The sequence below is a fragment of the Rattus norvegicus genome, chromosome 11, assembly GCF_021556685.1.
Source record: "Rattus norvegicus strain SHRSP/BbbUtx chromosome 11, alternate assembly SHRSP_T2T, whole genome shotgun sequence".
NCBI lineage: Eukaryota > Metazoa > Chordata > Mammalia > Rodentia > Muridae > Rattus > Rattus norvegicus.
In genome coordinates, this window is record NC_141544.1 from 75,972,371 (window position 1) to 75,994,389 (window position 22,019).

General features: G+C 43.2%; 2 protein-coding genes and 1 long non-coding RNA gene across 11 annotated transcripts in view; 2 read left to right on the forward strand and 1 right to left on the reverse strand.

Annotated features, from left to right (window-relative positions):
- The window catches only part of Poglut1 (protein O-glucosyltransferase 1), a 27,848-nt gene extending 23,555 nt beyond the window's left edge, over positions 1 to 4,293 (forward strand). For 2 of the 3 annotated variants that reach the window (XR_015632668.1, XM_087575826.1), the window contains 3 exons: positions 372 to 539; positions 1,704 to 1,760; positions 2,497 to 4,285. Coding sequence is in view for 2 of the 3 variants with exons in the window: in XM_087575826.1 (XP_087431952.1) it covers positions 372 to 539; positions 1,704 to 1,760; positions 2,497 to 2,653 (382 nt within the window). In the remaining variant the exon portion in view is untranslated. Of the gene's footprint in view, positions 1 to 371; positions 540 to 1,703; positions 1,761 to 2,496 lie in introns of all 3 variants that reach the window. The other variant, NM_001100652.1, reaches the window with a different exon arrangement.
- Positions 3,259 to 6,766, reverse strand: LOC103693581 (uncharacterized). 2 transcript variants are annotated; one of them, XR_015633464.1, is made up of 3 exons: positions 6,685 to 6,741; positions 5,851 to 6,078; positions 3,259 to 5,756 (listed from the first exon to the last, which is right to left on the reverse strand). It is a non-coding gene; the product is annotated as an uncharacterized LOC103693581 (long non-coding RNA). The 2 variants fall into 2 exon arrangements; XR_015633465.1 differs by having other exon boundaries at positions 5,327 to 5,756; positions 6,714 to 6,766.
- Positions 6,767 to 6,844: 78 nt separating this feature from the next.
- Timmdc1 (translocase of inner mitochondrial membrane domain containing 1) overlaps positions 6,845 to 22,019 on the forward strand; it is a 29,130-nt gene continuing 13,955 nt past the window's right edge. For 2 of the 6 annotated variants that reach the window (XR_015632764.1, XM_087576233.1), the window contains exons 1-5: positions 6,845 to 6,875; positions 10,998 to 11,163; positions 15,186 to 15,274; positions 16,674 to 16,741; positions 21,274 to 21,352. Coding sequence is in view for 3 of the 6 variants with exons in the window: in XM_087576233.1 (XP_087432359.1) it covers positions 11,023 to 11,163; positions 15,186 to 15,274; positions 16,674 to 16,741; positions 21,274 to 21,352 (377 nt within the window). In the remaining 3 variants the exon portion in view is untranslated. The other 4 variants (XR_015632763.1, XM_087576232.1, XR_015632762.1 and 1 more) reach the window with 3 other exon arrangements.

Below are 22,019 nucleotides of genomic sequence, written 5' to 3' on the forward strand. Positions count from 1 at the left end.
CTGCTTGCTTCCCAGGCCTGCTTAGCCTCCTTCCTTATATAACCCAGGACCACCTGCCCATGGGTGGCACCACCCACAGGAGCTGGGCTTTCCCTTGTCAGTCAATCAAGGGAATACCCTACAGAGCTGTCTATAGGCAAACCAATGGAGGATGTTTCTTAATTGAGACTCCTTCCCAAATGACTCTAGTCAGTGTCAAGCTTAGAACTAGCCAGCATATCCTTTCTCAAACAATAAACGAAAAGATACAATTAGAAAGGGAAGGAGGGAAGCCATAAAAGCAGAGCTGGGAGTGAGGGGAGGGGGAATGGGAAAGGTTCTGTTCGTGGTAGCAGCTATGTAAAGTGAAGTGTGCTTTCTTCACTTTGCAGATACCTGTTTAATTTCCGAGGTGTAGCTGCAAGTTTCCGGTTCAAACACCTCTTCTTGTGTGGCTCGCTGGTCTTCCATGTTGGTGATGAGTGGGTTGAGTTCTTCTACCCACAGCTAAAGCCCTGGGTTCACTACATCCCAGTCAAAACAGACCTCTCCGATGTCCAGTAAGTACTCATCGTAAGTGCAGCCACTGACGTTGGAGCGCTTTAATTTAAAGTGCCATTTCTCCGGGTGCCTCCTTAGCACAGTGGGCAGTGCGTCAGCCTCATAAAGCGCCACTTCTAACATAACATGCAGATGAACTGAAAGGGCTTGGATCTTTCAACCACTGAGGATAGTTGGTGTTGTCATGTTGTCCATAGGATTTCAGGTACAGCATGAGAGTTGTCTAAGTGAAGCCCTGGCAGAGAGCCATGTTCATGCCGGGAGGAGATAGAAAAGGGTGTGAAGGGCCAGAACTGAAGCCAGTTCCCTCCTCTGGCTGGAACGAGGATTTGGAGACAAGTTTGAAATTTGCACTTTTTATTCCTATTCTGGGTGGGGAGCGGAGGGAATGCACGCCTGTGAAATAGCGTATGCACATGCCAGTGCGTGTGCGAGCTGGTCAGAGAGCAACTTCCAGGAGCCTGCTCTCGCCCCTCCCCCTTGCTCAGGCGGTGTCATTTCTATTGAGGGGCTGCATGCTCACCTTGCCGGCTGTCCAGCTTCTCGCAGGTTTTCCCGTCCCTGCCTCTTGCCGAGGTTACGGATGCACACCGCCACATCCAGCTTGTCAGTGGTTTCAAGGGCAGCTCCTCAGGCTTCTGCTGTCACCTGCTGAGCCATTTCTCTGGCCTCAGAAATTATTCTTCACATTTGATTTCTTTTCTTTTTTTTTTTTTTGTGATTGTCATTTTTGTTTTTTCTTTCTCAAAAATATATCCCAAGCTTATGTAGTAGAATTAGCATAATAAGTGAGAGCCAACCATCTACTTTTACCTTTTTTTTGACATGGTTTTGTGTAATTCAGGCTGCCTTCCATGTGCTGGGAATATCGGCATACACCACGATTCCTGGGTTGGTTGGGTTTACTGTTTTCTTTGCTATTACTTTATCTATTTAGGAATCCTAGTCTCTTTGCTTTAAAGAATTGGCTATCAGGCCAGCAAGCTCCAGGGATCCATCACTCTCTACCTTCTTAGCACAGGGATTAAAAGACAAGCCACCATACCTGACTTCTCATGTGGGTCTTGGGCCCAAACCCAGGTCCCTGTGCTTTTGTGGTGAATACATTAGCAGCTGAGCCATTCCCCCCAAACTTGGCAGTGTCGTGATTCTTGTCTTTTTAGGGAGCTGTTGCAGTTTGTGAAAGCAAATGATGATCTTGCTCAGGAAATTGCTAAAAGGTAAGCTCTATTCATCTGTCCTTTCTTGTCCATCTCATCTGTCCCAAAGTTTTCTACGTATAGTTACCATGATGATGTCCATACCTCAGCTTCATTGCAAAGGCAGTCCAGAGCGAAAGCTGCCCTGGAGGCAAACAGCACACATATTCGCCAGTGTTCCATAGCTACACAGTAGATTCCTCTCCACAAGAGGTGCTTAATTTTAAATTGCATGTGTATTTGTGTCTATGTGTGGGATGCGTGTGTCAGTGCTAGTGCCCAGGAGGTCAGAGGCATAGAACCCCTAGAGCTGGAATTAGAGGTACACATGCTCCATTGCAAGAGTAGTAGTAACTCTTAGCCACTGAAGCCCCTCTCCAGGCCCTACACTTCAGTCTTTGAGGAACTAAGATAAACGTTTTTAGCCGGGCATGGTGACTCACACCTGTAATCCCAGCAACGGAGAGACCGAATCAAGAAAATTGCTTTGAGTTCCAAGATAGCCGGGGCTGTCTCAAAACTCCAGACCAGTACCAAAACAAAACAACAAAACTCAAGTGCTTAAAAGTGAATATTAGCTGCTTAATAATGCTTGCTTTTAAGAAACAAATGTTAAGTTTATAACCCTTAGTTATAGGGTTGTTTGTGAGAAGCAGGCGAGTTAATTCAAATAAAATACTTGGAATGAGGCTCATGATAAAGTACCCAACCATATGTAGCCTGTGATATAAAATATTCTTGTTGATCTTCTGTCTAGGGGAAGCCAGTTCATCATAAACCATTTGCAGATGGATGACATCACTTGTTACTGGGAGAACCTCTTGACTGAATATTCCAAATTCCTGTCCTATAATGTAACAAGAAGAAAAGATTATTATCAGATCATTCCCAGACGTTTGAAAACTGAACTGTAGTGTCCATCACAGGACCAGAATCCTGACTATGGATCTGAGATGCTCTGTGGTGAAATACCATGATCATGCTGCCTATACCTTGAACACCTTTGGCCGAGCCAAACATCCAGTTTTCCTTATCATGTTGAAGCCAGAGGAACTCTTGAGAAAGATCTAGTACATGTATAATGAGCAGAAATTTAACAGCTCAGCTCTTTGAATCATGAAATAAGGATTTGGAACTGCGTTCTATCTTTCATTTTCTTTTGATCACTCACAGCTTGTGCCTCAGGTCGGCTACATCATCACTGTGAACCTGACTGGGTCCATGTAAGATGCTCTTTGTCCTACTATTTGGAGCAGACCATCGTTTGGAACTAGTACCATACACTAGCAATTATGAAGTTATTTTAGGCTTGATCTCTATTGCTTTATTTTAATGTAGAAATCCTTTGGAGTTTGTGAAGAAATCCCACAGCGATCATTTCCTCTGGAGTCTAAGGAAACAGTGGCTGTGCCATGAGTGCCATCGGAGGTCTCCTTTGTAAACTCAGGAGGTTTCCACAATGCCTCAGTTGCATAATAACTTCTGCAGTTGGATTTCAAATTTCCATTTTGTGCCTTCATGCCCTTTTTATTCTCTCTAATGGAGAAGAAGAGAAATTTCCTAGTACATTCAGGAAGTAGTCTCATTAAAGAACTGTGCCCCTGCAATGCTAGCACTTCTGAGGAAGAGGCAGGAAGATGAGTTCGTGGCCACCATCAGCTGCACAAGACTTGTTCAAGGAGAGCCTGGCTACATGAGGTCTTGCCTCATAAACTTGAACTCACACACATCTTTTATTTTGGCATCTTAAATTAGTAGCAGCAGGACCACCTCAGTTTGCAGAGTCGACAGTCTTCATCTGTGAACATCAGAAGTGGCAATTTGTAGAGCATCTATCGGCTTTTGCTTTTACTCCTGTATTAAGTATTATTGGAGTACTTCCTTATCCCCCTTCTGAAAAAGGATGTGTGGACAATTTATTTCAAGTTACAGCTCCAGCATCACCTCTGAACCTCACCCCCTTGAGTCGGGGCTCGGGCCGTACTGTGTGCCATTGTGCTGCTTCCTAGTTACTTGGCGGTTCCTCCCATTGTTTTGTAAGCTTGTAGATGGATGAGAGTGATGCTTCCCTGCTCCTGATGTCTCCTTTATCAGAGCAATGCCTCAGGCAGAGTAATCACTGAACAACTACTGGGGGATGAGTGAGTGGGGAATGGATGGATATACTCGTCTGGCTTAACCGAATCCTACCTTAAGTTACCTGGTTACTTGCCCCAGTGGGGATGAGATACATTGTACGAAATGGGTCAGTACAGATCCTCACTTGCCCTCTCAGGTAGTGAGGAGTATCTGTTTTTAAAGACAACACAAGTTCCTCAGATCTTACACTTACCTGTGTACCTCACTGCAGGTGGTATGAGAATGCTGTGTAACAAACAGTTTGGGAAGCATATGCCTTTGAAAACAGTTTGTATTCTCATACTTTGAAGATGTTGTTATCATTAATACTAGCTCGGTCTCAAGCTTAACCATTTGCTCCTCGAAAATGTATTTACTATAGAAAAGGTTACAATTGTTTTCAATATAACTAAATATATGTTTTGTAAGAGTTGTACTTGGTGAACCTGGGAAAGGGAACCTGCTGACTCAAGAGAAAACTGACCATGGAAAAAGCTGTTTAGTTTGATGAGCAGAACTCTGCTGTGCTGAGGGACAAGCAGGTTAGCAAGTCCATGTCCTGAGGATGAGAGAGCTGTGTACGTTAGAGTGTATTTTGGCTACTCCCCATACCAACATTTTGACTGACAGTATTGCTTTGAGGCCTTTGAAGATCAGAGTACAGAAGAGGCAGAGTTTCTCTACTGGTAAAGGAAGGTAAGCCATGATAGCTTGGGGAATGTGGGAGGCTGACAGAGTGAGAGATGGAGAGAGGTGAGGCAGAGAAGTGAGGTGAACCATGGCCAAGGTCCTAGGGAAATTCTGGGTGGCAAAGGCAGCTTTGAATCTTTGGGCAAGGATGTAGCTCAGTGGCAGGACACTTCCCTGGCACAGGATCACCTCCCAGTACCACCTAAATGAAATCAGTCGCCAGTTGCCCAAAGAGAAAAAGCTGTAGAGTTCGTGAAACCTATCTGGTACTAAGACTTTGTGTCTACAGGGTACAGGATCCTGGGAACATTTGAGTTATATGTAATGATTTTTAACATTTTATTTCATATATTTTTATGTATTTTATGTATGTACTCTGTCTTCATGTACATCAGAAGGGGAAATCCGATCCCATTACAGATGGCTGTGAGCCACCATGTGGTTGCTGGGAATTGAACTCAGGACCCCTGGAAGAGCAGTCAGTGCTCTTAACCACTGAGCCATCTCTCTAGCCCTTATATGTAAATGATTTTGTTAGTTTTTGCCCAACCTTTGCCCTGTCCCCATTCATGTCTACCTGATTCTAGAAAGACTCTAGCTCAAGGTCTGAGGATCATTCCTAGGACCTCAAGGATATCAAATAAACGCACTCAGCTTTTCTTACATGTAAGCTAGACAGGCAGTACATACATTTCTTTGGGCTTTCAGGCCCTGGGACCCTGATCTCAGTGCTCACATCTAAAAATCAGACCAAGCAGGCATCTAGCTAGAGCCAGGAATTGGGGTCTGAATTCTTCATCATCATTTAATTACCTGAGGCAGGTGGATGGCTTAGATAGAGGCCTTCCTGGTCTTCAGAGCTAATTACAGGACAGCCAGGGGTATACAAGAGAAACCCTATCTTGGACACCCCCCCCCCCCAAGGATAATTACTTAACACCTACTTCATGGTATAGACTGATTGGTAATTCATAAGTACAGAGATGAGTACGCAGCTTAAGTCCTTGACATATCAGCAATAGGCAAGTATACCAGTGCAGTAAATGGGATGGGGGTTTCATTTAAGGCACTTTTCTGAACCTCATCTGTAGAGATGCCCCACAATCAGTTCCCCAGATACTGTCGATATATCCTTATGAAAGTTTGTAGTCACTTATTTAGGTACACGGTGGAAGTGATACACCACTGAGCTGTATATCCAGTGTGGAACTAGAAAAGAGAAAAGCAGGTGAAGGGGTTTGCAAAGACTGAGATGTGGAACAACCAATAACTAAATTACACAAATCAATTGGGAATATTTTACCTTGGTAAACGTTTTTGATTTTTGTCTTGGTGTTAAAAAGTTGTGGGTACAGGAGTCCAGAATTGGGTGTACGATACTCTAGAGTTGGTGTACAGGTGGTTTTGAGATATCTGACAGGTGGCAGGAACCATGCTGTGGTTTTTAGCTGGTCTTGTGAAGCCCTGGTGGCCTCGTATATGGCCAAATCAGGTCTTGAACTGATAATCTGCTTGCACCACTTCCGAAAGGCTGAAATTACAGACATGCCCACTTCATCCAGTGAGAGTGCATTCCAATGTTAACTAACTAGACTTGGAAGCACGACAGCAGAAAGTAACATGAGACAATAGTTGGAGTTATTAAACAACTCTAGATCTTTTGCCGTCTCAAGAGCAGTAAACATACGGATACTTGCATTGGAAGCCACGTTATGGGAAAGAAATGCCCACAGCTGATATTTCAAAATGAGTTTTTTTTTTTTTTTTTTTTGGTTCTTTTTTTCGGAGTTGGGGATCGAACCCAGGGCCTTGCGCTTCCTAGGCAAGCGCTCTACCACTGAGCTAAATCCCCAACCCCTCAAAATGAGTTTTCAAATCTCGAACCTATTCGGGTGCACCTTAATGATCAGGGAAAGGGGGGGGGGGGCTCTGCTCGGGGCAGGAAGCTTCCCCCGGCTCACCGGGTGGGCGTGACTTAAAAGCACTTCGCTTGTTTCTTTCCCTCACTGCACCTGCTCTGAATTCTATGCGACTTTCTGCATCTTAAATGAGCTATCTCACTTAAGTCCCTGAACACCTCAAGCTGAGCAGGCTCAGAAGACCACAGCGACGGTGCGCAAACACCTTAGGACCTTACTTAGATGAACGAAACAACCGCCAACTCACTTCCGGGCCGCGGCCGTCCGCCCTTCCCGCCCCTAGCCCTACCGGAAGAGCCTTCAGCCTTTCGTTGTCCTGACCCTTGGCCTTTGCACGCTGGGGGTGGGACTTCCGCTCTCTTGTTTCCGAGAGCTTCCGGAAGTGAGCCGGCTGGGGACCGGATGTGAGGTTCAGTGTCCCGAAGGGTTCCCTGGTGGGCTGTGTGGGTCACCCTCTCCCACGGTGTCCGCCGACCCTAGGGTGTCTGTCTCTCTGCGGATAGGAGGGCGCCATGGAGGCGCCGCCGCCTGCGCCTCGCAGCCGCCTTTGTGGAGCCTGGGGTCCTTTCCCCCGAGTCTTTGCTGCGGGTGCTGTGGCTGCGGATTCCCAAAGCTTTGTGGAGGATCCGGAGCTGCGTTCTTATGTCTCAGACCCCGGTTCCTCGGAATCCGGATGGGACCGCCTCCGGCAGCTGTTTGTCAAAGAGTAAAAATACCTCGGGTGTGTGGGGAGGGTTGCTTGCGGGATACCCGCAGGGAAGCTGAATGTTCTCTGCCCTGATAGCGTCCTTATGTCCAACCTGGTTGATTGACACGCAGGCTTTTGAGTCAGACTCATTCAGAGTCATACTGTTAAAACAGTATCGTTCTAGTGATACTAATACTTAATTTTACATATTGGAAAAATTGGACTAATCCGATTATTGTCATGTAGTATCACTGAGGACTATTATTTATTTAGAACTCTACAATATTATTGTTTTTTCGTATTTCATTTGGTCCCGAACTTTGATTTTTCTTTGCCAGTATATACGCCAAAAGTGGGAAGGACAGAGAAAATTGTCAATTTATTGTTATTTTACATAAGAAATAAAGTGATAACTGTTCTCTCCTTCCATCCTCTCTGATCCTTGTTCCCACCTCCATTTTTCAGAAATACGTGTATATGTGGGTCTGTATTTGGGTATGGGCACATGAGTGCAGATGTCCTTAGGCCAGAGCTGTCAGATTCCGGTGGATCTGGAGTTGCAAGTCAGTTGACCGGTTCTAAGAACTGACCGCGGGCCCTTTGTAAAACTAGTACATAATCTTAACTGCCAAGCCATCTCTCCAGCCTCCCAACTCTCCTTTTTGAAACAGAGTTTTGCTGTTCGTGTAGACCAAGCTGGCCTGAAACCCAAAGCAACAATCCATTTTCAGCTTCCCAGATTCTGGGATTACACCCTGGTCTTCTGGCCCCAGCCCCTCTCTTTTGCCCCATTGTGCAAATGTCAAGACCTCATCTGGCACAGATGCTACACGCCCAGCGCTATCTCACTTTGCCTAATATACTAAGATAAACAATGTGAAGAGTAAATGATTACTCCTGCATTACTTCCACCTGATGTTTAACTTTATTAATTAATGGTGAAAGTTTGTCTTTTCATGAAGTAATTTGCCATACTACACTGTGTTATCAAGTGATTAAATAAATTGGGACAAAGGAGCTGGCAGACTTGGATTTAATGATTCTATATGTTTCAGCACCTTTTTAAAAATTTTATGTATATGAGTGTCTTGCCTTCGTGTATGTCCGTGTACCTCATGCCTGAGGACAGTGCAAGCTGCCATGTGGATGCTGGAAATGGAATCTGGGCCCCATCGTCTTTGTTTTAAGAAATAATGTGTCAGTTTTTCTTAAAAGTCCTTGGAAACGTTTGTATATTTTTGAAAGATTTTTATGTAGTGTGTAAGAGAAAAAAATATACATACTACCATGACTCACAGAAGACGGTCATTTTTATCAGTACTTTAAGCCATAGAATTCTGGAACAGAAAGAAACTTGGAAAATAATCTAATGCAATTTTTATGTTTTTTGCCCATGATGTGAAAGGGAAAATCCAAGGTTCAGAGAGGTTGATCTGGTTGCATGCTGCTTAGCAGATTGCAGAGTTCTGCCCCACTGTTTCTAAGTTGAGACCATGCCGTTACTGAGCCCTGGTATCTTTAGCTGCTTGGGCTATCTTTGTGACATTTTAGAGCCTTTACTTATTTTTATATTTATTTAATTTTCTTTCTTAGAGGGACTTTAAGATCGGGTCCCATATAGCCCACGTTAGTCTCAAATGCCTGTGTAGCTGAGGATGACCCTGAACTTTTTTTTTTTTAAGATTTACTTATTTAAAAAAAAAAAAGATTTACTTATTTATTATATATAAATACGCTGTAGCTGTCTTCAGACACACCAGAAGGGGGCATCAGATCCCATTACAGATGGTTGTGAGCCACCATGTGGTTGTTGGAAATTGAACTCAGAACCTCTGGAAGAGCAGTCAATGCTCTTAACCACAGAGCCATCTCTCCATCTCCAGCCCATTGTCTATTTTAAGAGCAACTGTTAAAGGCTAGGCTCACAGCCAGAAATATAAGAGGCCATCCTACAAATTCTTAAAGTTCTAGTGTTTTATGTGTTGGAGGGGCATGATTTGAATTAAACAATTCCTCCTTACTTTAAATGGTCCTGCACTGCCCACTACATTGTAAATTTTCTCAGCATTTGTTTTCTTCTGTGCTTTTTAGGCATAGGTGTGCAAGCCCCATAATGCTCGTACTTGGGAGGTGGAGGCAGGAGGATCAGGAGCTCCTGGGCAGTGTGAGATGCTTTCTCAATAAAGATACTGCTCTCATTACTGTGTGCATCATGGAGCCCGGAACTCCTGGGCTCAGGGATTTTCCTGCCTAGCCTCTCAAGCTTTGTGACTACAAGCTGGGGCCATTGTGGTGGCTTCCGTGCTTTTTGTAGTGATTGTGTATTTCATAAAGCCAATGTTTAGATTGTGACTTCTTTTTTTTTTTTTAATATTTATTTATTTATGTATGCAAGCACAGTGTCTCTTGTCTTCAGACACACCAGAAGAGGGCATCAGATCCCATTATAGATGGTTGTGAGCCACCATGTGGTTGCTGGGATTTGAACTCAGGACCTCTGGAAGAGCAGTCAATGCTCTTAACCACTGAGCCATCTCTCCAGCCCGTGACTTCTTTTTTTAAAATATACTTTTTTTGTTTTTTGGGTTCTTTTTTTTCGGAGCTGGGGACCGAACCCAGGGCCTTGCGCTTCCTAGGCAAGTGCTCTACCACTGAGCTAAATCCCCAACCCCTTACAAATGAGTTACACTTTTTTTTTTTGTTTTGTTTTTTCGGAGCTGGGGACGGAACCCAGGGCCTTGCGCTTCCTGACTTCTTTTTTTAAAATGAGATTTATTTATTCATTTTCTACTTCATGCGTTTAAATGTTTGTCTGCATGTATGTACATGGTACACGGTGTAGGTACTTCATATCCAAGGAGGCTCGAAGAGTCAGATCCCCTGAAATCAGAGTTATAGACATGAACCTCTGTGTCGGTGATAGGAACTGAACGTGGGTCCTCGGCAGATGCCCCTAACCATTGAATGAGTCATCTCTCCAGCCTCTGGGTTTGGACATCTTTAGAATCCACATTTCAGATGTTTAAAATCCTTGTTTTATATATTGGTCTTAAAAATCTCTTGAGTTCAAGCTGGGTGGTGGTGGTGCATGCCTTTAATTTCGGCATTTGGGAAACAGAGGCAGGAGGATCTCTGTGAGTTTGAATCCTGTAGAGCCTGGTCTACAGAGTGTTTTCCAACATAGCCAGGGCTACAGAGAGAAACCCTGTCAAACAAACAAACAAAACAAAACAAAAAACCCAAAAAACAAAAACAAAAACACCAAAGCAAAGCAAACAAAAGTATCATGAGTTCATGTGGTATTTATTAGCTTAGAATTTAAAAATGAAAATATTAGTCTTTATATCCAACTCAAAAACTTTCCTTTGTTTCTAGGGTTGTATTGTATATTTAGAAAAACAGATCTGTGTTTTATTAACGAGTTTTCTTCATAAAGGAGCACATTTGTTTACGCAACACCAGAAATTGTTGTGACCAGTGTCCTGGAAGCTCCCCTCTGTGCCCTCTTCCCCAGGGTAGTTAACATGCAGGTTTTCTAACAGCATAGATTGGTTTTGTTCAAGACAGAGGCATTGCTTTTTCACTTTTCATTTGTTTTTGGGAGCAGGGTTACATTATGTAGCACAGAGTGGCTTCGAACTCATGACTTCCTCCACCTCAGCCTCCTAAATGCTGTTATCGCAGGTGTCCACCCAACTCGTGCTGCTTTTCCATAACTGCGTCAATTCCCGAGGGGATTTAATCAGTTCTGCCCATAACTGAAAATAAGGTGTGAGCATTAGGAATAATTCGAGCGCAGTGTTTTATATAACGTTCTAACAACATCTCCCTTCTGGTGTTTAGTGAACAGCGGAAAATCTCAAAGGAAATGGACTACATCTGCAGGGCAGCACTTTCAGCCGGCATCATTGGCTGGGCATATGGAGGGATACCTGCCTTTATTTATGCTAAAAGACGCTACATTGAGCAGAGTCAAGCAGAGATTTATCACAACCGATTCGATGCCGTGGTAAGTATTGATGGCCTAATACCTAGGGCCACACCGGTTTATTCTCTTTACATCTCGTTTCTGTTAGGTCTCGGGTAGAGGGGATTTTTGAAATGTCAAGATGAAGAAATTAGATGTCTTCCTTCTAGCAGTGGAAGTACAGATGCTGAGTATCCAGGCGAATTTCCTGACTCTTCATTCTTCAGTTTATCTGTTTAAAAGAAAGATATGCTTGTCTGCTTTAGCATCTAGCAGTAGATTACATATTGAATTTGCCTCATACCTCCTTAGAATCCTTTAGTCTGAAACAGTTTCTCTGTCAGTCTTACCCTTGAGCAGTTACACACACACACACACACACACACACACACACACACACACAGAAGGGTGAGAAGTGGAAAAAAGGATGCAGACTTGTTTTGTGGCAGGAATACCTGGGTTGGTATCTCAGCGCCTTGCTTCAGAGGTAACATCTGTTTGTTCTCTGACGCTTGGTATGAAGTTTTTAGTTTTTGGGTTAAGATAAAGTGTTCTAAGTTCTTATAATATAAAATTACTGCCTTTTTCTTTTGAGGAAATAAGTACTTTATAGATTATTGTAAATATCCCATTTTCATCTACCCCGTGCTTTTAGAATTCAATTCATTCTTGAAGTGGTTTTACTATTATGATTGTCAAATAGCCTTTTGCTAATTCTAGCATATTTTTTACATATGTGATTTCTGTTTATAATTTGTTTCTGTCAGTGTGTGCTCAGAAGTTCTTATTTATCCAGTAGCTATAGTCCGTCATTGCCTTTTCCTCTCATACTCCTGTCGCCTTGTACTTGGGACACGTGGTCCTTGTTAAGCAGTTCCTCTGCCCCATGCTTCTTGTTTGTTTGATTGTTTTGTTTTAAGAGGAATCTTGCTTTGTGGTCTAGTCTGTCTTTCAGCTCACAGTAGTTCTGCCTGGCTCAGCTTTTACTCTCATTCCAAGGAACTTTTTCTGTTTCTATTTTTGTTTTAGACAAGGTCTCTTTCTGTAGTCCTGGTTGTTATGGAACTTGTGATAGAGACTAGGCTGGGCTCAAACTGAATTGAACTCACAGAGGTCTTCTGGCCTTTGCCTCCCGGCGCTGTGCTTTAACATGGAACAAGTCTCTTGTAAGGAAGATTAGTATTTTGAAACCAAGACCTAGGCCTGCACTGTCTTCTACTCTTCCTGGGCATTGCTGCTCCTAGACCGCAGGCACCCAGAGTTAGAACTGGGCCGTATGTGTGTTGTGCTCCGAATGTGCTTTCAGACGCCTGCCGCCGCCGCCGCCGCCGCCGCCGCCGCCGCCTATTTATTAAAAGCTATGAGTTCAGACATAACTTTTAATATTTTACTCTTGGGGTGTGTGTGTGTTTATACTATGTACAGGTGCCTACAGAGGCCATCAAATCCCCTGGAGCTGAAGTTACAGGAAGTTATGAGCCACCCTACGTGGATGTTAGGGACCAAACTCAGGTCCTCTGCAGGAGATCAAGTGCTCTTTGCTGCTGAGCCTCTGTCTAGCTCCCCTATCCCCTGTACTAGAGGTTTTGACTTGCCCAACATCATATAGGAGCTAGGGTCTTCCCATGGGTTTTATGCAAACTGTATCTCATGATATACCAGACCTGCTGTTTGGTGGGCTAATAGGTGAAAATGTGCTGTGCAGACAGACAGCATACCCTTCAGTTATGAAGTTATTCTTTAACACCCTAATGGCAGCAGTGGTGAACTTCCCGCTGAAGTGCTAGTTAGAACTAAAGTACTTTCCTGAAGAGAATGTTGTCAAATGTAAATGAGGTAATATGTTAACTTTTTATTTCTTATTATTTTCAGTGTGTGTGTTTGTGGAATTCAGAGGACAGTGTTGAGAGTCACCTCTTGTTTCTACCTATGCTCTGTGTACCCTAGGCTAACTGGCCCTCAAGTTTCTAGGTGATTCTCCTGTTTCCACCCATGTCACTGTGGGGTGCTGCAGTTCGGTTTCAGGCCACTGCATCCAGCTTTTCAAACTTGGGTGGTCAAGCTTTAGTGGCTAGCTTCTTTACTGGCTAAGCCATTAGCTTATTTTTGCATAAAGGGCTCTCTGCCAATCTTCTTTTTCTTCGATTTTAAGCCCACATCTATTTTTTTAAAGTCCTTGCCTTTAAGTAAGCATTTCTTCGGCATTTGGTGTTTGTTTTTCTTTCCTCCAGTTTCTAATGGGCATTGCTATTGCTGGCTTTAGAACTGCCATTGTAGTTACTACTTAATTGACAGACTGCTTGGTTGAAACTAGCACTATTTGTTGTTGTTGTTGTTTTTTTTTAAAGATAGTGTCTTGCTATGTAGCTCTGGCTGTCTTGGAACTCCCTATGCAGACCACACTGACCTTCAACTAAGAGATCCACCTGCGTCTGCCTCCCAAGTGCGATGATCATAGGTGTGTGCACCAGACCTGCTGAAATTGACCTTTATTTACTGATTTATTTTTATTTCTTTAAAACTTTCCTTTCTTTTGGGGTGGGATTGGGGGTGAGGGTTACAGTGGATTTTTTAAATGTGTAAGAGTGTTTTGCCTGCGTGTATGTATATGTACCAAGGACATGGCCTGCTGACTGCAGGAGTCAGAAGAGGGTGTTGGATTTCATGGAACTGGAGTCATGTTCCCACAGTGACATGGGTGGAAACAGGAGAATCACCTAGAAACTTGAGGGCCAGTTAGCCTAGGGTACACAGAGGTAACTCCCAACATTGTTTTGAGCCACTATATGATGTGAAGTTCTCTGGGAGAGCAGTAAGTGTTTTCAATTGCTGAACCATCTCTCCAACCCCAACAGTGAACTTTATTGATGGTACTTGAGAGTAGGACCCCCTAAACCTTCTTCTAGGGCCCTGGAATGGAAATTGAGGGGAGATGCACAGGACACTGGGGGCTGAGTTGGGACCCAGCAACTGACGGTCTTCCTCTAGTATACTTGCTGGGATGGGTAGTCCAAGGCTTCCTACCTCTTGAAGGCCCGGTGGACCATAAGATTCACCACTCTGTTGCCAAGTTTGTTGTCACATCAGAAAATGAGCTTCACAAAGTGGCCGTTGAGGGAGTGACCTCAGTCAGCATCAGTGGTGGAAGGGTGGGTATCACTGTTAAAGATACGGGAGAGCACATGGTACCTGAGACTACACTGTGTGCACTTAGGGTGACTTTTTATGCTATTTGTTTCACTGCCGTTTTGATGCCATTTTACTTGGTAGCTTTCTAAAAGCAGCAGGTTAGATTCAGGATGGACTTACTGAGGGTAGGAACCTGAGTGGCCATGTCAGTAAACTTCTGTGGCAGCACCAGTAGATGCAGAGCCGTCCTCATAGCCATTATGCTACAGTTTCCCAAAGCAGGGCTTCATGGTCTTCTGGGAGGCAGTAAGGGATAAACTGGCTGTTTTTCAGGGATGCTCAAGATGTCATGATGACCTTGGGCCAGCTATGGAATAGAGTAAGCAAAGCAGTCAGCGATATAAGATACTTATGATCTTGAGTGAGTTGTCACACTTGTGGTTCACATCCTGATCTGCAGACAGGAGGCGACTGTACTGTGTCCCACACTAGCTGTAGTTTGAGCATATTAAAACCTCAAAGCCTCCACAGTGACAAACCTCCTCCAACAAGGCCACACCTCCTAATAGTGCCACTCCCTATGGCCAAGCATTCACACACATTAGGCTGGGCAAGCCATACCTATTCAAGCCACCACAATGAACTGAGTATTTTGCTGTTGACAGTTCTCTATAGAAGTTTTATAATAAGGAAAATGTCAAGGTATCTTGAAACCTCACAGCATTTTGTAAAAAGATTTATTTATTATATATAAGTACACTGTAACTGTCTTCAGACGCACCAGAAGAGGGCATCAGATCCCATTACAGATGGTTGTGAGCCACCATGTGGTTGCTGGGATTTGATCTCAGGACCTCTGGAAGAGCAGTCAGTGCTCTTAACCACTTAGCTATCTCTTCAGCCCAACTCACAGCATTTTAATAAATTGTTTTCAGCAAAGTGCGCATCGTGCTGCCACAAGGGGCTTCATTCGGTATGGCTGGCGCTGGAGTTGGAGAACCGCAGTCTTCGTGACCATTTTCAAGTAAGCTCTCAGTTGGACAAGAGTGTCTTTGTCTTTGTCTTTGGCGGCGGGCGGCAGGCAGTAGATGCTGGTGGCGGTGGTGTCTTAGTGCATCTCAGGTTGACATAGAATTCAGGGTTGTCTAGGCTGACCTCAAACTGCCTTAGCCTTCCAGGTCCTGGAATTACAGGTGAGTGCCACCGTGCCCGTGTTCTTTTAGGAGTATATCCTTTGAGCAAGAGGTCTTTAGAAACTGAACACATGAGTGTATTTAAAATGCCTTTTCGTGTGTCTGCGTGTGTGTGTGTATGTGTGTGTGTGTGTGCGCGCGCGGGAGCTCTCAAGTGGCAATCCAAGAACAACTTGCAGTCCTCTCCTTCCACCATGCCGTTCCTGGGGATTGGACTTAGGTTGGGCGTGGCAGTGAGTGCCGTATCCACAGTCATGTCACTGGCCCCATAATGCCCTTTTCTTAGTAACCCATATGTATATACTCTATAATAATGCACATAATAATGTACAAGATAACATATAGACAGGGCTCTACAACTGGGGTCAAAATCAGGTATAGGGGTTCTCTCTTCTTTTTCTGAGATGGGTGACTTGCGGCGTAGCTCAGGCAGGACTTAAACTCACTGTGTCTCCCGGGCTAGCTTCAAATTTGAAATCAGTCTCCTTGCCTTACTCTCCCACTCCTGGGATCGCAGTGTGCCGCCATGCCGAGACAGAATCGGAGTCTCGAAGGAAGGAAAATGCTACCAAGCCCGTCTTCATAAGTTTCTGCTTCTGAATGAATAATTTGTCCTGGGAATTTTATTGTTACATTCCTCAATAGGTTTACCTAAACACTCAAAGGCATCTTAGTCTAGAACATCCTGAAGGGGCCTAGACATGGGCTAGAGATTGGAATAGTAGGACTGTTGTTGTTTTTAATAACAACCTTTTTTATTATTTTTATTTTATGCATATTGGTATTCTGCCTACTTATATCCTATGTGTGTGGGGGGGGGGTGTCTGTCAGATTCCCTGGAACTGGAGTTACAGACAGTTGTGAGCCTCCATTTGGGTGCTAGGAATTGAACATGGGTCCTTTGGAAGATCAGCCAGTGCTCTTAACCACTGAGCTTTCTCTCCAGCCCCATTTTTGTTTTTTAAAGACAGAGTCTCATGTAACTCAGTCTGGCTTTGAACTTGATATGTAGCTGAGGATGAGTTTGGATGTCTGTCCTTTGCCTCCAGATGGAATGTTGGAGTAGACACATGAGCGACCATGCCTCGTCTGAGGTAGGATCGAAGCCAGACCTTCATGATAAGCAGCCACCCTCCCAGCCGAGCTGCCCGTCTTACTTCTGAGTGACAGTCAGGAAGGGATGGCATGTACTTTTTAAGTGAAATGATTTTTTTTCTCTCCTCTTCCCAGCACAGTGAACACTGGACTAACTGTGTATCGAAATAAAGATGCCTTGAGCCATTTTGCCATTGCTGGAGGTAAGGTGGTTTTATTCTTGTTCACATTTTAATTTCACATATGGTTTAGAATATATAGGATTTATGAATCAGAGTTGTGGATTTTTTATTGGCTTTATACTGTATCTTATTCAACATTCATACAAAATATACTTAGGTATAGCCTTGTATTTGACCCTTGGCAGTTATTAAAGCAGACAAGATCTTTGCTTTCATTCAGTGTTGCCCATGAGGATGTACAGTAACAGATCGTGTGACAGAAAGGAACAACAAGTAGGTGTGGCTTGGGTGTGACGTGGACACAGTATTAGAGCATTTCAGACCATTTACGCTGACAGCTGCAGACTGGGAAGGAGCAGAGTGCCCTCAAAAGAGTGAGGAGCTACACCTGAACTTTACATGCATGCTATGGTACATATCCATACATGCACACATACACAAACACACAAATGTGTATTTTTATACTCATAAAAATATTAAAAATTTACTGGAGAAGAACTCAGCCGTAGATGTAAGCAAGCAGAGGAAAGAATTAGCCAGGCATGGTGTCTCACGGCTGTAACTCAGCGACTGGAAGGCTGGGGCAGCAGGAGCCCCTCAAACTTGAGTGCAGTGTGGACTGTAGAGTAAGAGCAGAATGCATGGAAAAAAGTTTGTTTGCTTTCTGTTCCTTAAGAAAGGATCTTTTGGGGGCTGTAGAGATGGCACAGTGGTTAAGAGCACTGACTATTCTTCCAGAGGTCCTGAGTTCAAATCCCAGCAACCACATGGTGGCTCACAACCATCTGTAATGAGATCTGATTTCTGGTGTGTCTGAAGACACCTACAGTGTACTCTCTGTGTAGCCCTGGCTGTCCTGGAATTCACTCTGTAGACTAGGCTGGTTTTGAACTCAGAAATCCACCTGCCTCTGCCTCCCAAGTTCTGGGATTAAAGGTGTGTACCACTAAGCCCAGCTATATTTTTTTTTTTTAATTTTTTAAGGAAGACAGTGGAATGAACTTGAAGCAAGATCAGTATAGATTATTTCCTCTGAAAGGGAGAATTTTAAGAGCGAAGGGAGTTGATTGAGCGTACCTACATGCAGTGGAAATACGGATGGAGGGAAGGGGAAAGAGAACAGTGAGTAGCCTCTCCAGGTTTGAGCGTCTCATCTGCACATCTAAAGAACCACAGAGATTCACGTATGCAGAGCTTAGACTTATCCTTTTGAGGGTTTTGACCAAGCCTTGATTTTTATTGCTTAAAAAGCTCTGTATTCGGGGGCTGGAGAGATGGCTCAGCGGTTAAGAGCACCCGACTGCTCTTCCAGAGGTTATGAGTTCAATTCCCAGCAACCACATGGTGGCTCACAACCATCTGTAAAGAGTTCCAATGCCCTCTTCTGGTGTGTCTGAAGACAGCTACAGTGTACTTATATATAATAAATAAATAAATCTTTAAAAAAAAAAAAAAAAAAAGCTCTGTATTCGTTTCTCTTTGTGGCGCTGTGCTGTGCCAACAGCACTTTCGCAGGTTTCTGCCCCTCAGTAAAGAAAGCAGTCCTGTTTGGTTCTGTCAGAGGCAGCTTAGAACTCAAGAAGTCACCGCAAACCCTGAAAGAGAATGGCTCAAACCCTGAACCGTTCTGTGTGTCTTTATAAATTGGAAAAACGAAACTGGCTTTTTCATCTTGATTTTTAAATGAAGAGCAATGGAGTGAAGATTAGAGTTGTTTAAATGGAGGACTTGATAAATATGAAACGCCTGCCTGAAGTCTGACTCTGTGAGCACAGCAAAGAATTCCCTAAGGAATTAAGGGGATCTTGTCATCAGAAAATCAAAACATGAATAAAATTATGATATATGTAGAATATTTGGGGTTGTTTGCAGACATGTTGGACAGAATTTAAAGAATCAGAAATAAAGACTGAGTGTATAGGCTTATCTAACGGTGATATTTTAGATCCAGGAAGATTGACAGTTGATGGGCTAGGACAGTTATTAACTATGTGGAAAGAAGTCAAATTGCAACAACATTCAATATAACAAAGTTTAAGATTCATTAAGATAGGTAGAAATTGATAAAATATTGGGGGAATATAGCTGCATGTAGGTTGACTCTAAGTAGGATGATGTGTGTGTATGTTTATATATGCGTATTTTAAAGCATAAAAATTAATTTACATAGAGAAATGAAATTTAAGATGGCATTTTTAAAGCCTGTCAATTGAGAAACAAATTCCGAGTGCAGAATATCCATGTATGGGTTGTATACACCTTTAATCTGAGCTCTTGAGACATGGAGGCAAGCGAATCACAAATTTGAGGCCAGCTTGGACTACCTAGTGAGGTCCAGGCTAGCCTGTGTTTAAGAGTCTTATTGCCTTTCGGGGTTGGGGATTTAGCTCAGTGGTAGGGCGCTTGCCTAGGAAGCGCAAGGCCCTGGGTTCGGTCCCCAGCTCCGAAAAAAAAGTACCAAAAATAAAAAAGAGTCTTATTGCCTTTCTCAAAACAACAAAACCCAAAGCCAATCTTGAACATTTCTGATTGTAGGTAACTCTTTGGTAACCTTTCTGAATAACAATGTAGTAAGTAAGGTTCAATGCCTTAAACATGTTCATACCCTGGTATATTAATCAGGGGTTTCTAGAGTAACAGAGTTTGTAGAATGAACCTTTCCAAGAAAGAGGATTTACTGTGGTCAGGTAATCCAACGATGGCTGCCTATGAACTGAAGGTCCAAGAATCCAGCAGTTGTTCAGTCCATAAGGCTCGATGCCTCAGCTGGCCTCAGTCACACCAGAATCCTGAAGACGTAGTAGACTCTAATCCAGTGACAGATGGCTTTGCTGGCCAGACAAGAGCAGAAGCTTCCGTCTTCCTCATATGGGCCTCCAGCAGAAGGTGGGCCCAGATCAGAGGACTGCGTCTTCCGCCTTAACGATCAGATTTGAAGTGGATCTTATTTTCACTTAAGCACACAGAGGTGTGCACCTTTCTGTTTGGGGTTAATTTCAGATGCAGTTGGGTTGACAACCAAGAGCAGCCATCACACCTGGAGCCTGGAGAGGAGATTCAGGGTTAGGGTTAGGGTTAGGGTTAGGGTTAACCAGCACAGTGCTGCCTGCCCATGCTCCTCCCAAATTCACACTCTGATAAAAAGTTATCTTTAAAGTAGAAGTGTTTGCTCCTCTGCCCCAGAATTCTATTTCTGTGAGTTCATCTTAAAGAAGTGGTCAAGGGTATTCATATTTATGCACAAGAGTACTTTTATTTATACACTTACAAATAGAAAACTGGTATTGAGACAAAAATCTGTGGTATGTCCATGCAATAGAATAGCTACCCTGTGGGAAGCTTTAGTATCGAAAGCTAGAAATTTAACGATAATGGATTTAGTGATATATTCAGAGAAAATTAAAAGATATATAATATATATGTATGCATGCATGCTTGGCCTAATTTTATTTCTTAAAAATATTTTGTTAAGAAGACTAACAATATACTATTTCTGAGAAATGAGATTGAAAGTGGTTTTTGTCCTTAATTTAGAAAAAAAATTAAATGAATGTATAGTTTAATAGAATATATAATAGTTAAATAGTTAAATATATAATAAATAGTTAAATACATGAGCCTCAGACTAAACACCTAAAATTTCTTACCACCTAAGATGGCGTTAGTGTAAAGAGGACAAGGGGCCGGTGATTCTGGAGTGCGTTGGTATAATGCTTGCATTACACGCATTGTTTGCTGGGTTTATTCCTCAGCACCACAGACACTCTAGGTGGTGATGCATGGCTACTGTAAATTCAGAACTAAGAAAGTAGAGGGCAAAAGATCAGAAGTTCAGGGTCATTCTCAGCTCCTTACTCAGTTTGAAGCTACATGAGACCCTGGTTTTAAAAAGGGAAATAAACTGTCCTAGAAATACAATTCTGGTGAAAAGAGTTGCACTCCTTGTACTGGTCAGCAGGTGGCACTGTGTGCTAAATGCTGCCTCTGCAGGTCTGCCTGCTTGCACAGTGTAGTCCACCAAGCAGTACAGAGGAGTGAGACTAGAAGGCCTAATCTTCTGAGGCAGGTGAAGTAGTTTTTGTTGCTGTTGCTTATTGTCTTTGGTTGGGCACTTGGGAGGCAGAGGCAGGCAGAGCTCTGTGACTTTGAGGCCAGCCTGGTCTATGAAGCAAGTTCTAGGACAGCCAGGACTCTACAGAGAAACCCGGGTGGGGAGGTAGGGGATGGTGGGAGGGGGTAGGGCATGGGGGATGAAAGAGGTGAAAGATGTGGACGAAAGTGAAATATACCGTCAACTTTTAAGAGGAAATTGGAAAAGAAAAACTGGAATTAGAGCTATAGGAAAGACTGAGGATTCATATTTATAAAATACTTTCTTCTTACCGTAGAGCAGGCAGAAAGGTATTTTGATGGCTCTTCACACTTTCATACCTCATACCTTGTTCACGCTGGATTCAGAAAGCTCACTTCGGGGTCTGTGTTCTTACTGTGAAAGAATAGAAGTGTAGCATCTAAAGGTGATTTAACATTGCTTTTTTTCCCCTTTTAAATAGCTGTCACAGGAGGCCTTTTCAGAATAAACTTAGGTCTTCGAGGCCTGGTGGCTGGCGGTATAATTGGAGCTTTGTTGGGGTAAGTGTTAACTTGGTTTAGTCTGTCTTGTCTACTGAAGGGATTAGTACATAGAACTATATACTAATAAAGCACAAACCTAGTCCTCAGAGACTTTAAAAGATGTTTGTCTTGTATCATCAGGGGCCGTGACTATCTAGTTCCTTATTGGGGCAGTTATGAGAGGATTAAAACCAAATGCTTTTTTTAACTTAAAAATTGTGGATTTTTTTTTTTAATGTGTACATGTGTGTGTCTGTGTCTGTGCCCAAAAAGTGTCAGATCCCTTGACGTTGTCATTCCAGGCACTTGTCAGCTGCCTGGCTGGGTGCTAGGGATAAAAGTCAGGTACTCAGCAAAGACAACGCACACTCTTTCCCACTGAGCCATACCCCAGCTCTCACTGTCCACTTGTTGTATTTATAGTTATCACAGTGTAATTAAAACAGTAAATAACAACTCAGTAGCATAAACAGGATGCATATTCAAGATTCCTTTTCACGGGGTAAAATATGTGTAAACATCGCCAATATGTGAAATTACTCGTAAACAAAATATTCATAAGGAGCAAGAAAAATGACCAGAAAATTGTTCATAGAGAACACATGTGTGCTGTAGCATGTTAGAATTGTTATTTGTTTTGTTTCCATGAATACATATTTTACTTAAAGGTTCTTCTTCTTCTTCC